General features: G+C 46.5%; 1 protein-coding gene across 5 annotated transcripts in view; it reads left to right on the forward strand.

Annotated features, from left to right (window-relative positions):
• The window catches only part of bmpr1ba (bone morphogenetic protein receptor, type IBa), a 506418-nt gene that overhangs the window by 338906 nt on the left and 153881 nt on the right, over window positions 1-13631 (forward strand). For all 5 annotated transcript variants that reach the window (XM_052035149.1, XM_052035147.1, XM_052035134.1 and 2 more), the window contains one exon: window positions 9389-9576. In XM_052035149.1, the coding sequence (XP_051891109.1) occupies window positions 9504-9576 (73 nt within the window). In that variant the 5' untranslated portion in view covers window positions 9389-9503. The remainder of the gene's footprint in view (window positions 1-9388; window positions 9577-13631) is intronic.

Genomic DNA, 13631 nt, shown 5'->3' on the forward strand with positions numbered 1-13631 from the left:
GACATGACCTCAAGTCGTTTGTGTTAGTCTGTCGTGTGAAGAATATCCATCACCACAACAGTGATAAACTTCTCTGCAATGAAATTCGGCAGAGTAGTGGATCTGGGCTGTGACTTGTGACACTATTATTTCTGCTTCCCATATTCCCGGCCACTCTCTATTAATTCATAGTCATAGAGTTATAACAACGGAAACAGGCCCTTCAGCCCAAACTCATCTGTGCCAAGCAAGTTGCCCAGCTACTCTAGTCCCATTTACCTGGCGTTTGGGCCCATATCCCTCCAAACCCTTCCTATCCATGTATCTGTCCAAATGTCTTTTGAATGTTTTAATTGTACCCATCTCTACCACTTCCTCTGGCAGTTCGTTCCACATAGCACCTCCCTCCGTGTGATAAAATGTCCTTCAGGTCACCTTTAATTTTGTTCCCTTCTCATGTATTTAATAGACCTCTATCAGGTCACCCCTCCACCTTATGTGCTCCAGGGAAAACAGTCCCAGCTTATCCAGTCTCCATCCTATTAACACAAGCCCTTCATTTCCTGGTAACATCCTTCTCTGCACCTTTACCAGCTTAACGCCGTCCTTCCTCTAGCTAGGTGACCAGAACAGTATATCATGTAGTTTTTTAAGTTTACTTTCAATGTCTTCCCTAATTGTTCCTATACCTGAATGCAGAACTAATGGAGTTTACTAGCTGAGAATGACTGTGTTCCCTGGGAATCATTCCTTGATTTGACATCTTCTCCAAGTGAGGGCAGGGTCTTAGTACTGCACTAGAGTGTCTGTTTTGGTTTTTGTAGCCAAATCTTCCAGGTGGGATTTGAACTTAAAGAATGTACTTCCCAAGGTAGAAATGTCAAATTCCAGAGGACATGCATTTAAGAGAAACAGAGGACTGCAGATGCTGGAATCCAGATGAAAAACACGATGATGCTGGAGGAACTCAGCAGGCCAGGCAGCATCCGTGGAGAAAAGCAGGCGGTCAACGTTTTGGGTCAGGACCCTTCTTCAGGACTGAAGATAGGAAAAGGGGAAGCCCAATATATAGGAGGGAAAAGTAGAGCAGTGATAGGTGGACAAAAGAGGGGTGGCGGAGTGGGCACAAGGTGGTGATAGGAAGATGCAGGTAAGAGACAGTGACAGGCAGGTGTGAGGGAGGAGGGGAGAGCAGATCCACCGGGGGATGGGTCAAAGGTAAGGAGAGAAAAGGGGGGTAGAAAAAAAGAGAGGTAGGCTAGGAAAGGGAAGAAAAGAAGAGGCATGTTTGGGGGGGAGTGGTGTGGGGGGAGGGCTGTGGGGATTAAAAGTGGGAGAATTCAATATTCATGCCGTTAGGCTGCAAGGTTCCAAGATGGAAAATGAGGTGCTGTTCCTCCAGTTTGCACTTGGACTTCTCCGGGCAGTGGAGGAGGCTGAGGACTGGCATATCAGTGATAGTGTGGGAGGGGGAGTTGAAGCGATTGGCAGATCACGGTTACGGACGTGCGTTTAAGGTGAGAGGAGAATGTATAAAGGAGATGTGCGGGGCAAGTTTTTTTACACAGTAAGCGGTGGGTGCCTGGAAACGGCTGCCAGGGGTGGTGGTGGAAGCAGATACATTAGTGGCATTTGAGAGGCTGTTAAGGCACATGAATATGCAGAAAATGGAGGGATATGGATCACGTGCAGGCAGAAGAAATTTAGTTTAACGGAGGCACAGGAGACTGCAGATGATGGCATCTGGAGCAACACACATGGGTTCCTCTGCTGTGTGTTGCTCCAGCATCTGTAGGAGGAAAGGAATTGTCTGGAGCTTAGTTTAGTTTGGCATTATGTTTGGCACAGGTATTGTGGGCTGAAAGGCCTGTTCCCATGCTGTACTGTTCTATGCTCTATGAACTCAGGACCTGGTGATTCAGAGACAAGAAGATTACTGACCGAGCCACAGCTGGCACCTGGGGTAGTAAAATATGACAAATAAGAAGAGATGAACAGCATTTAGAACACCAATCAGCAGCATGTTCGGAGATGCCCAGTGGTCGAATAATCTCCGTCGCCTCCACTAATTTCTCCTCCGTATCCACGCTGAAGCCATGAAATCAAACTTCCTTTTCAGAGTTCTGAGTTATATCAATGTTAGTTTAAAAGGACTGCTTGAAATCATTCTATTATCACTCATTTATGATCTTGTAATACACCTGTGAGGACCACCACACAAACTAGCAACCTAGTGCGATAAGATGGACTCTTGACCTCACCATCTACTTCGTCACGGCCATTGCACCTCATTGTCTGCCTGCGCTGCACTTTCTCAGCAGCTGTGACACTTTATACTGCATTCTGCTCTTTTTATTCCCTTTGTACTGCCTCGATGTACTTATGTAAGCATATCATGGAAACCAGCCTCCCGTCCATGGACTCCATCTACACTTCTGGCTGCCTCGGTAAGGCAGCCAACATAATCAGAGACCCCACCAACCCAGGACATTCTCTCCTCCCCTCTCCCATCGGGCAGAAGATACAAAAGCCTGAAGGCACGTACCACCAGGCTCACGGACAGCTTCTATCCCGCTGTTATAAGACCATTGAACGGTCCTCTATCGATGGACCCTTGACCGCAGAATCTTCCTCATTATGGCCTTGCACCTTATTGTCTGCCTGCACTGCACTTTCTCTGTAACTGTAACACTATATTCTGAATTCTGTTATTATTTTACCTTGTACTACCTTAATGCACTGATGTGATGAAATGATCTGTCTGGATGGCAAGCAAAGCAAGGTTCTTCACTGTACCTTGGTACATGTGACAATAATAAACCAATAAACCAACCCCTCCTACCCCATCTGGGGAAGAGTCTGCAGTTCCCACATTGCCTCAGGATCCACAGAACCAGAGTGAAAGCAAGCTATCCTCGATCCGGAGGGACTGCCCGAGGAAGATTACTCTTCCCCCACAGTCAGCACCGAAGAGATGAGTGGTTGCATCAAGGACAAATGCCATGCCCCCCGTCACATCACCTACCTGGCATCGCTGGTTGCAACAGGCCTGGAATTCAGTAATGAAGGGATCTGGAAGTTCTCACCAGCAGCCTGTGGTACAGTACTTTATTTCTTCCACGGGCACCATCAATTAAACTTTTTTTTTGTAATTTTTTTAAGACCAGCTTTTCCCTCTCCCCAACTGTTCTGACACCTGAATGCAGAACAAATGGAGTTCACAGGCTGAGTATGCTGCATTCCCTTGGACACATACAGTAGCACAGAGAAGACACTCACCCCAGGGCAGAGGTGCAAGGCCAGTGCTGTCCAGCTGTGTCATTCAGCTTCAATTAAGCTTGGAAACTTGTGTCAAAGCAGAGCCCTGACTGAAGATCAAATCTCTTGGCTTTGCATTCCTGTAATGGACTTACTCCTTTGGCTTGCTGCATTTAAGAAAACGCTGACTCCAGTTCACTCCAGATGTTTCGACATTGTTGAACTCGGGCAGGTTTTGAAGGAGAGGTGTGTACGCATCTTCAATTATCTACATACTCAGATCAAGGACAGCTAAGAAATTATACAAGGGATTTTATTTTACCATGATTGTACATCTGTGAAGTAACCTAGGGCAGTGTATAAATAGTGCTGCAGTGATAGTGTTACATCTGTGACCTCATCTTACCTTTCAGCTCTCTGCCATTCTCCACCAGGCGGCACGGTAGTGTAGCAGTTAGCGTAACGCTATCACAGCACTAGTGACCCGGGTTCAATTCCCGCCACTGTCTTCAAGGAGTTTGTACGTTCTCCCTGTGTCTGCGTGGGTTTCCTCTGGGCAGGCACGGTAGTGTAACGGTTAGCTTAACGCTTTACAGCATGAGCGACCCGGTTTCAATTCCGGCCACTGTCTGTAAGGAGTTTGTACGTTCTCCCCGTGTCTGCATGGGTTTCCTCCGGGTGCTCCGGTTTCCTCCCACATTCCAAAGATGTACAGGTTAGGAAGTTGTGGGCATACTATGTTGGCGCCGGAAGCGTGGCGACACTTGCGGGCTGGCCCCAGAACACTCTACACAGAAGATGCATTTCACTGTGTGTTTCGATGTACATGTCACTAATAAAGATATTTTACCTTATCTCCAGGCCATGGCCTTTTTAGCATTCCCAGGTCTCATCACTCCTATCCCTTCAACCTCCTCAGCCGTGGATTGTTCCCCCACTCTGTCCATGCCTCCACCTCTCCTCCCACCTTTAAGATGCTTCTTAACACTAAGCTGTTGGCCATCTCTCCTGATGCCTCCTTGTGCACCTCAGTGTCAAATTTTGTTTTGTCTTGGAACATGTTACTATTTTGAAGATATTGAGTAAATGCAAGTTCTTGCGTAACATGTTTGATGCTAATCATTGTTTGCCATCAATTGACATTTAATTGTCCCACAGTTTGCATGGTGAAGGATTTTGATTTTGGTTTTGGTTTATTATTGTCACTTGTACCAAGGTACAGTGAAAAACTTGTCTTGCATGCCGATCATACAGGTCAATTCATTAGACAGTGCATCGAGGTAGTACAAGGTAAAATAATAACAGAATGCAGAATAAAGTGTATTCTTAGAGACATAGATTTTAGATTTAAAAGAGTAGAACGATTGTAAGAAAAGTAATGAGTGGATATGCGGAGAGCAGCTTGCAACGAGTCTGGCAACATCTTGTTATTTACAGTTGGAATCGATCTGGACTTGCAGGTTTCTCTGGGAACACAGAACCAAAGTAACACAGCACCATGAGCGGCATAGATAGGGTGAATGCACTCAGTCTTTATTCCCAGAGTTGGGGAATCAAGAACTGGAGGGCACAGGTTTAAGGTGAGAGGGGAAAGATTTAATAGGAACTTGAGGAGCAACTTTTTACACAAAGGGTGGTATGTATGTGGAATGAGCTGCCAGAGGAAGTGGTTGAGGCAGGTACAATAACTTTCAAAGACAGTTGGACAGGTACATGGATAGGAAGGTTTAGAAGGTTATGGGCCAAATGCTGGCAAATGGGACTAGCTTGGATGGGGCAACTTGGTTGGCATGGACCAGTTGGGCCGAAGGGCCTGTTTCCCTGCTGTATAACACTGGTCAGAAGTTTGAATTACAACATGACAAGTTTACATAGGATATTTCCATTAAAAGGTACAAGAGTGGTAAAAGAACATAAAGCTTACTTGCTAAGATTTCAGCAAAGTACTACTTCAGCTCCACTGTCCTGCCTGATGCCTATATCGTCTGATTCATAGAACATAGAACGGCACAGCAACAGGCCCTTCAGGCCACGATGTTGTGCCGAACTAACTAATTACACTAGTAATTAAAAGCCTAACTAAACTAGTCCCTTCTAAATACAGAAGTCCATATCCGTCCATTCTCTGCACATTCATGTGCCTATCTAAGAACCCCTTAACCACCTCTATCGAATCTGCCTCCACCACCACCCCTGGCAGTGCATCCAGGCACCCACCGCTCTCTGTGTAAAAAAACTTGGCCCGCACATCTCCTTTGAACTTACCCCTCTCACCTTAAATGCACGCCGTCTTGTATTAGACACTTGGACCCTGGGAAAAAGACAACGGCTATCTATCTAAGCCTCTCATAATCTTATAAACTTTCTATCAGTCTCCCCTCAGCCTCCACCTCTCCAGAAAAAAAACAACCCAAGTTTGTCCATCCTCTCCTCATAGCACATGCCCACTAACAGGCAGCATGCTGGTAAACCTCTTCTGTACCCTCTCCAAAGCCTCCACATCCTTCCTCTGAGATTCTTCCTGACTAGACTCGGTGACTGATGATCCAGGTAGGGAATTGCAAAAATGTGCATTCCTCCCCGAAAGGAAATTTCTCCTCATCTCAGTCCCAAACGATGGACCCCTCACCCTGATTCTGTGCCCCTCGTTTGAGACTCACTGGTGAGAGAAGACATTTCCCTGCATTGTTGTGTTATAGAGTCATAGAATCATACATTGCAAAGACGTACGGGTAGGTTAATTGGGTTTAAAAAATGGGGCGGCGCGGACTCGTTGGGCCAGAAGTGCCTGTTACCATGCTGTAAATAAAATAAAAAAATAAAATAAAAAAATACAGAAACAGGCGATTCAGCCCAGCATGTCCAGGCTGTCAATCAAGTACCCATCCATACTAGTACCATTCACCAACACAGTCTGTAGACTTCTAAACCTGAGGATGTTATATGGAAAGCTATGAATTTTAGAATTCTCCCCCTCAGACACTGATTGTTCAGTCACTAAGCAAATTTAACACTGAGAGTAGCAGAAGTTTGGACACTCAGGGAATGAGAGGATATAGGGATTGAGTGAGAGAGTGACACACACAGGATGGGCTGCAGTAGTTCTCAACGCCTGAACACACATGAGGGGTCGAATGGCTTCAACTTCTTGTATTCTTTTCACCTCTGATTGGGGATAGCTGCAAGAAAGTCTCACCCTCGGTGCATGTTGTTGTGCAGCCTCATTGAAATACTTGTGGAACTTTGTGGTCTCCTGGCAGTGTGAGGCTGTGTGAAAGATTAAGAAGGAGCCCTCTGAGTTAAATGCTTGAACAGACACTGAGCTACCGATGCACAAGCACTGCAGCAAGAAGGTCAAGACATGCTGGAGTCGTTGTTCTGCAAGAGAAAACTTGTTCTTTTCTTTTTCCCTCTACCTCCTTTTCCTGCACCTTTCCTCCCACCCCTCAACCTTTCTGTCGTTCCCTCTCTCTTTCATTGCCTTCTTGTTTTGCTCCCTCCCTCCCTTTCCACATCTCCCCTCCCTCCTTCTCTTCCCTCCCTACCTTCCTATTTCCCTTTCTGTCCAGTTTCCGCCCTCCTCCTTTCATTCCCTCCCACCGTGGTGTGGCACAATTTTGCCTCGGACTGCAGTTAGGAAAGTAATGGGAACATTATTCCAGGAAAGGCTCGTTCTAAAAGACGCGCACACTCACACACACACACACGCACACACACACGCACACACACACGCACACACACACGCACACACACACACTCACACACACACACACACACACACATACATGCACACACACACACACGCACATGCATACACACATGCACACACAGGCACACACACATGCACGCACACACACATGCACACACACACACGCACATGCATACACACATGCACCCACACATATGCATACACACATGCACACACACGCACATGCATACACACATGCACACACACACATGCATACACACATGCACACACACACATGCACACACGTGCACACACACACACGCGCGCACGCGCATCGATATACACTTGAACTCACTGGTATAGACACTTTAATAAACCCACACTCTCTGACATTGCACTTCCCCCTCATGGGCTCACAAACCAACACATGCACACACACAGAAATCAACATAACTCTCCCCACACACATTGCACACATGTACAAACAAACCAGCATACCTTCCTGTTACACACTCCAGCTCTCTCTCTCCTCCTCCCTCTCTCCTTTTCGCTTCCATCATATCTCCCGCTCTTCTCTCTCTGTCTCTCCCCCTTCTCTCTCCCATGCTCCCTCCCCTCATCTCTTCCCCTTTCTTTGCTCCCTCTGCCTCTCTTTCTCTCTCCCCCTTCTCTCTCCCTCTCTTTACCCCTATCTCTCCCTACCCCCCTCTCTCTCTCTCCTTCTCTCTCCCCCTCATTTGTTTAAAACTTACACTTTCAGCTGCTCTGTGCCCTCTCTGCACCTTGTCACTCAATGCCGCGGTTTGCTTCTCCCTGCTTAACCGTGTTTGTTTTTAACTTTCTTTTGTGGGGCGGAATTGTTTTAAACAGGCAGCCTAAATCTGCTGGTGTTCCGGTGAAGAATAGAGGCATGAAACCGGGGACATGGACTGTAGGCTGAGGGTACCGGTGTGGAATTACAAACAACAAGGAAAGGGTTTAACAAGATTATGGGCAGGCAGTTACTTCAAGTTTATTTTCATTTATAAGAATAGCAACAGAAGCTATTCCCACAGCAGTCACAGGTGTTGGAATTTAAAGTTTAAAGAGTTATCTTCTATGGTCTGGGATTGGTCAGCAGTTCCCACAGATGGGCTACTTTCGCAGCGAGAGTTTTGAAAAGAGATGGAAGACAATGAGCTTTGAGGGTCTGTGACCAGCTTTTTTAGACTTTATTAAAGAGCCCCTCAGACTGAGAGCCGTTCCCCTTTCTCTCATTGACTTTCCACGCCCCCACCCACCACCTCCCCCCTCCCTCACTGAACCGGCCCCGAGTTTAGTGGCAGGGTTTGGCAGGCAGCACACTGTGAGGCTGATTGATGGCCTGAACATCTGAGGGGCTTTTTGTCTTCAGCTGCTCACTATGAGGGGCCTTAATGTTGTGAATACTTAAATAAGGTCAGACCTTATCACATGTAATCCGTGCCTGAAAGCAAATCAACAGTGACAGTCCAGCCCAGCCGGCAGCACAAGTGAGAAAGCACATCATTTGTGCGGCTGCTGCAGGCAAAGTCATACAACTTATCTCTGTTCTTGCCTCTCTCTCCTTCTCAAGTGCTTTCCTTCCCTCCCTCTCTCTCTCTCTCTCTCTCCCCCCCCCTCCCTCACTCCCCTCACCCCCCAAGTTTTTCCCTCTCTGCCTCACTGTCCTCTCATTTTTTTCTGCACCTTCTCCCTGTCTCACTCCCTCTCGTCCCTTTATTCTCTCCTTCCTTTCTCTCTCCTTTAACTCTGTTCATCTCCACCAATTTTTCCTCCTATGAATTTTCTCCCTCTCTTCTACCTCTGCTCTAATCTCACTGCACTGTCACTCTATCTCCACACCTCCAGCTCTCTCTCTCTCTCTCTCTCTCTCTCTCTCTCTCTCTCTCCCTCGCTTCCCTTCTCTCTCTCTCTCTCACTCCCCTCCCCCCCTCTTTCCTCTATCTTCCCTCCCTCCTGATCCTTTTTTTTTCTCTGGTTTTTTTTTTGTGTCTGCACATCAACTTGGCAGCGTTGTCCAAGCTGAGGGAAGACGTGCTCTGCATGTTGTATGGGTTTAATCAGAGCCCAGGAACTGTTTATCTTGTGGCAGAATGATGTCTTTTCAGTGGGAGGTTTGCACTACCTCCTGCCAGTTCAAAATAACTGACCTGGATCCCTTTCGCAGACAAGGACAGGATTGGGGGTCCTTGCTGGTTTTTCCGTACTCTTATTATTTGTTTTTGGAGCTTTTTGCCAGTTTCAACAATGAATTAGTATTGTGTTCATTTAAGGATATGTTCATCCAGAGTGCATGTGGTCCATGCCAATATTGGCATAGTCCATTCCTGCATCCAATCCCAATTGTCCTCTCTGAAGTCCTCACCCCGATGTCTCCACCAGGGTCCTCTCTGCTAACAGCCTGCTTCTAACGGTCTTATCTTTCACGTTTCCACCCCCCAGGCTTCTGACAGAGTTCCCCGGAGCAGCTGCGTAACTGAACAGAGCTCCAGCGCTTCACCAAGGTAAAGGCAGGAAGCAGAACGCTGCTCCAAAGGGCCACCCACGTACCAAGGTGATGGTCTGGCTAGCCGGTCGGCGTTGGCAGGTTCCCATGTCCCTGATTGTGCTGCTCTCTCTACACACCAGAGGTAAGTGTGTAGTCAAGGCTGCAAGCTGCCTGGGTCGGTCGCCGGTAATTCCTGTCAGTTAACGTTGTGTCTTTCAAAGTGCAGAGGTGCTGTTAAACGTGACCTATAGTAAAAGATGTGTTGGGGCAACGGGTCGAATCTTGCCACTTTGCTCATTAGACATTGAGCTTGTGTTCTGACTGAGGGAGCTTCCCGGCTGTTACCAGAAAGGCTTTAGTTTTGGATTCTTCGCTCGATCTAGTTATGCTTTTTTCACCGCTGTTTGTCTTTGTTGCATTTATTTTTCCATCAAAGAGAAGCTAGAAGGAATCTTGTGAGTGATTGCCAGTTTGACTGCTGATTGCAATTTCTGATTTCCATTTAATAATATAATAAAACGCCATACGTGGTTATATTCAGGATGGAATGCAGAGGTGATATCCTCAAAAAAAACTCCAGTATTAAGTCTGTCCAGCTGTTGGCATATACAGAATAATACACTACCTGGATGCAGTAAATTAACCATCAGTGGCTGATTCAAGTGTCCTATAACATGCTGGTTGTATTGGTTTGTGGTATAGTTCTGTCTGATAGTGACTTCTGCAAGTTGGAACAGAATAATGTCTTTTCTTATATATTGTAGTGTACACATTGCTTCACAATAGATCACGTTTCATAATAATGAGTCTCGCTGAATGATGTACCACAGACTGTGTGATAATATCACATTTACTTTCAGTGCAAGTGGGACGGTAGGCTGCAAGCATTTGGTAGAGAGTAGCTGTACTTTGGCCTCTGGATTTTGGCTGAATTCAATGATGCTTGTATTTTGCAGTGTACGCTACGTGATCAGACAGTAAATATGGGTGTATATGGTATGCAAGGTGATAGCAACCACTTGAATATATAGACCATGCTTAACAAAACAATTAAACTCGAATCCCACACGACAAAGGAGCACACTGGTGCGATTTTACTTTGGAGATGTAAAACAACGCTGTTACATGGCAGAGTAGCTCCACTGGGCAATTGTATCAGGAGCAGCAGAATATGTCACTGTGATGCCTCCTTCACAACAGGCGTTCCAAGGTCTATTCTGGGTAACCACAGTTGCACACGAGGGAGTTTCTAATGTTCCCTTTCTCCCTCTTTTATGGTTTGTGCAGATGCAATTTAGAGCTGGAGAGTCAGGCAGGACAGAAAGAAGCCCTTTGGTTCAATGTGTCCATGCTGATGAGTGAGTGCCCACCTGTACTAATCGCAGTTAACAGCACTTGGCCCATAGCCTGCTGTGGCTTGGTGATTCAAGTGCTTGTCCAGATGCTTCTTGTAAATTCTGTGAGAGTTTCTGCCTCCACCAGTCCTCAGGCAGTGCGTTCCAGATTCCAACCACCCTCTGGGTGAAGAAATTCTTTCTCAGATCCCTTCCAAAACTCACTTTAAACCTGTGCCTTCTGGTCTTAGATATCTCTGCCCTGGTTACGGCATGGTAGTGTAGCAGTTAGCATAACGGTATTACAGCGCCAGTGACCTGGGTTCAATTCCGGCCGCTGTCTGTAAGGAGTTTGTACGTTCTCCCCATGTCTGCGTGGGTTTCCTCCGGGTGCTCCGGTTTCCTCCGGGTGCTCCGGTTTCCTCCCACATTCCAAAGACGTATGGGTTAGGCATGCTATGTTGGCGCCGGAAGCGTGGCGACACTTGCGGGCTGCCCCCAGAACACTCTATGCAAAAGGTGCATTTCACTGTGTTTCGATGTACATGGGACTAAAAAAGAAATCTTATCTTTAAAGTTTCTTACTATCCACCTTATCTATGTCCATCATAATTTTGTATATCAGGTCTCCCTTTAGCCTCCTCTGCTTCAAGGAAAACAAACCCATCCTCTCCACTCTCTCCTCACAACTGAAACGCTGCACCCCAGGCAACACCCTGGTGAATCTCCTCTTCACCCTCCCCAGTGCAATCACATCCTTCCTATCGCAGGGTGACCAGAACTGCGCGCGGTGCTCTTGCTGTGGCCGAACCAATGTTTAATAAAGTTGCCCCTGATGATCTGTGCCCTTGCTAATGAAGGTAGGCATCCTTCACCACCCTATCTACCTATGCTGCCACCTCCAGGGACCTTTTAACATGTACACTAAGGTCGCTTTTTTCCTCAATACTCTCTGGGGCCCTACCATTCATGGTTAATGTCCTACCCTTATTTGACCCCCAAAATGCTTCACCTCACACTGATAAGGATTAAATTTCATCTGCCATTTCCCTGCTGGTTTACCAGCTGATCAGTAACATTGCATCTGAAAACTGACATCCTCAGTATCAACACCACCATTGATTTTTGTATCATCTTCAAACCTACTATTCATACCTCTTACATTCACATCTAAGTCATTAATTATATAACAAAGCACTGTGGTAACACCACTGGTCACAAGCTTCAAATCACAAAAGCAACCCTCCGCCACCACCCTCTGCCTCCTACTCCCAAACCAATTTTAGATCCAATTTGCCAACTCCTCTTGGATCCCAAGGACTGTAATCTTTTGGACCATCTGGTAGTGTAGCGGTTAGCGTAACGCTATTACAGCGCCAGCGACCTGGGTTCAATTCCGGCCGCTGTCTGTAAGGAGTTTGTACGTTTTCCCTGTGTGCCTGCGTGGGTTTCCTCCGGGTGCTCCGGTTTCCTCCCACATTCCAAAGACGTACGGGTTAGGAAGTTGTGGGCGTGCTATGTTGGCGCCGGAAGCATGGTGACAGTTGCGGGCTGCCCCCAGAACACTCTACGCAAAAGATTCATTTCATTGTGTGTTTCGATGTATATGTGACTAATAAAGCTATCTTATCCTTCTACGTGGGACCTCATCAAAGGCTTTACTGAAGTTCATGTAAATTATATCAACCGCTCTGCCTGATCAGTACACTTTGTCACCTCTCCAAAGAACTCAAAACAGTCAGGCAGGATCTCCCACCAACAAATCCGCGCTGACTATCCCTGATCAACCCTTGCTTTTCCAAGCATAGGTTAATCCTGTCCCTCAGATTTTTTTTCCAGTAACTTCCCTCCCACTGACGTTAGGCTAACTGGCCTATAATTAGCTGGATTATTCCTGCTGCTCTCTTGAACAAAGGTACCACGGCCATCAGGCACCTCAGCTTTGGCCAGCAAAGATTCATTAAAAGTTAAAAATGGTTTGGAGTTCTCTACGATGAGCCCGGCTTTCAATAGGGTTTAGCTTAAAGGATTCTGAGCTGTGACTTGTACAGATGTAGGGGGAATAGCATGTCCACATTCTTCTTGCGACCTTGCCGAGGTTGTCTTCTTAAAGGGACAGACAGAGGTTAAAGTGATGGATGAGTCACCCTGTGAATGTCTGTCTTCGTTTTAACAAAGGCTGCTGATTGTTTTAAGGCACTGTAGGTTCTTTACTCTTTTTTTTGCAAAGAGCTGGTTATTAATTTTTGTGAATATTTAGTCTAGGATTTTCATTGTAAATTTAGAGATTGGCATTATCTGGTGTAAGGAGGATTGCGCTGTATCTCAGAGTTACTGTAAACTGAAAACAAGGAAAGAGAAAAAATGCAAACACCCCTCCGCTGGGAAATCTGCAGTGATGTGTGCTGGAATGCCTTGAAGCACGGGTGCAGTTTATTAATACTTTCCTGCGCTGTCTGCTGTCATTGCATTGCAAAGGCTGCATGTGTGGGCTGCTTGAGTGATTTGGTTGGGAGAACACTTTCCTCTTGGTCAGAAAGTTGCAGCTCGACGTTAAAAGTGAGACAGATGCTCCAGAGCAGCACTGCAGGAGTGCAGCCCTGCTGAAGGGATGTAAACTGGATGTAAAAAAATCTCCTGGTAGTATTTTGAGTAGTGGAAGCACTTACTACATTCTGTACGATACTTACAGACTATCCAACCAGTGGTGGTAGAAGCAGATACAATAGCAGCGTTTAAGAGGCATTTGGACAGGCACATGAACAGGCAGGGAATAGAGAGATATGGACCATGTGCAGGCAGATGGGATTAGCTAGCAACACACAAAGCACTGGAGGAACTCAGCAGGTCAGGCAGCATCTAT

This window comes from Pristis pectinata, chromosome 2 (genome assembly GCF_009764475.1).
Source record: "Pristis pectinata isolate sPriPec2 chromosome 2, sPriPec2.1.pri, whole genome shotgun sequence".
NCBI lineage: Eukaryota > Metazoa > Chordata > Chondrichthyes > Rhinopristiformes > Pristidae > Pristis > Pristis pectinata.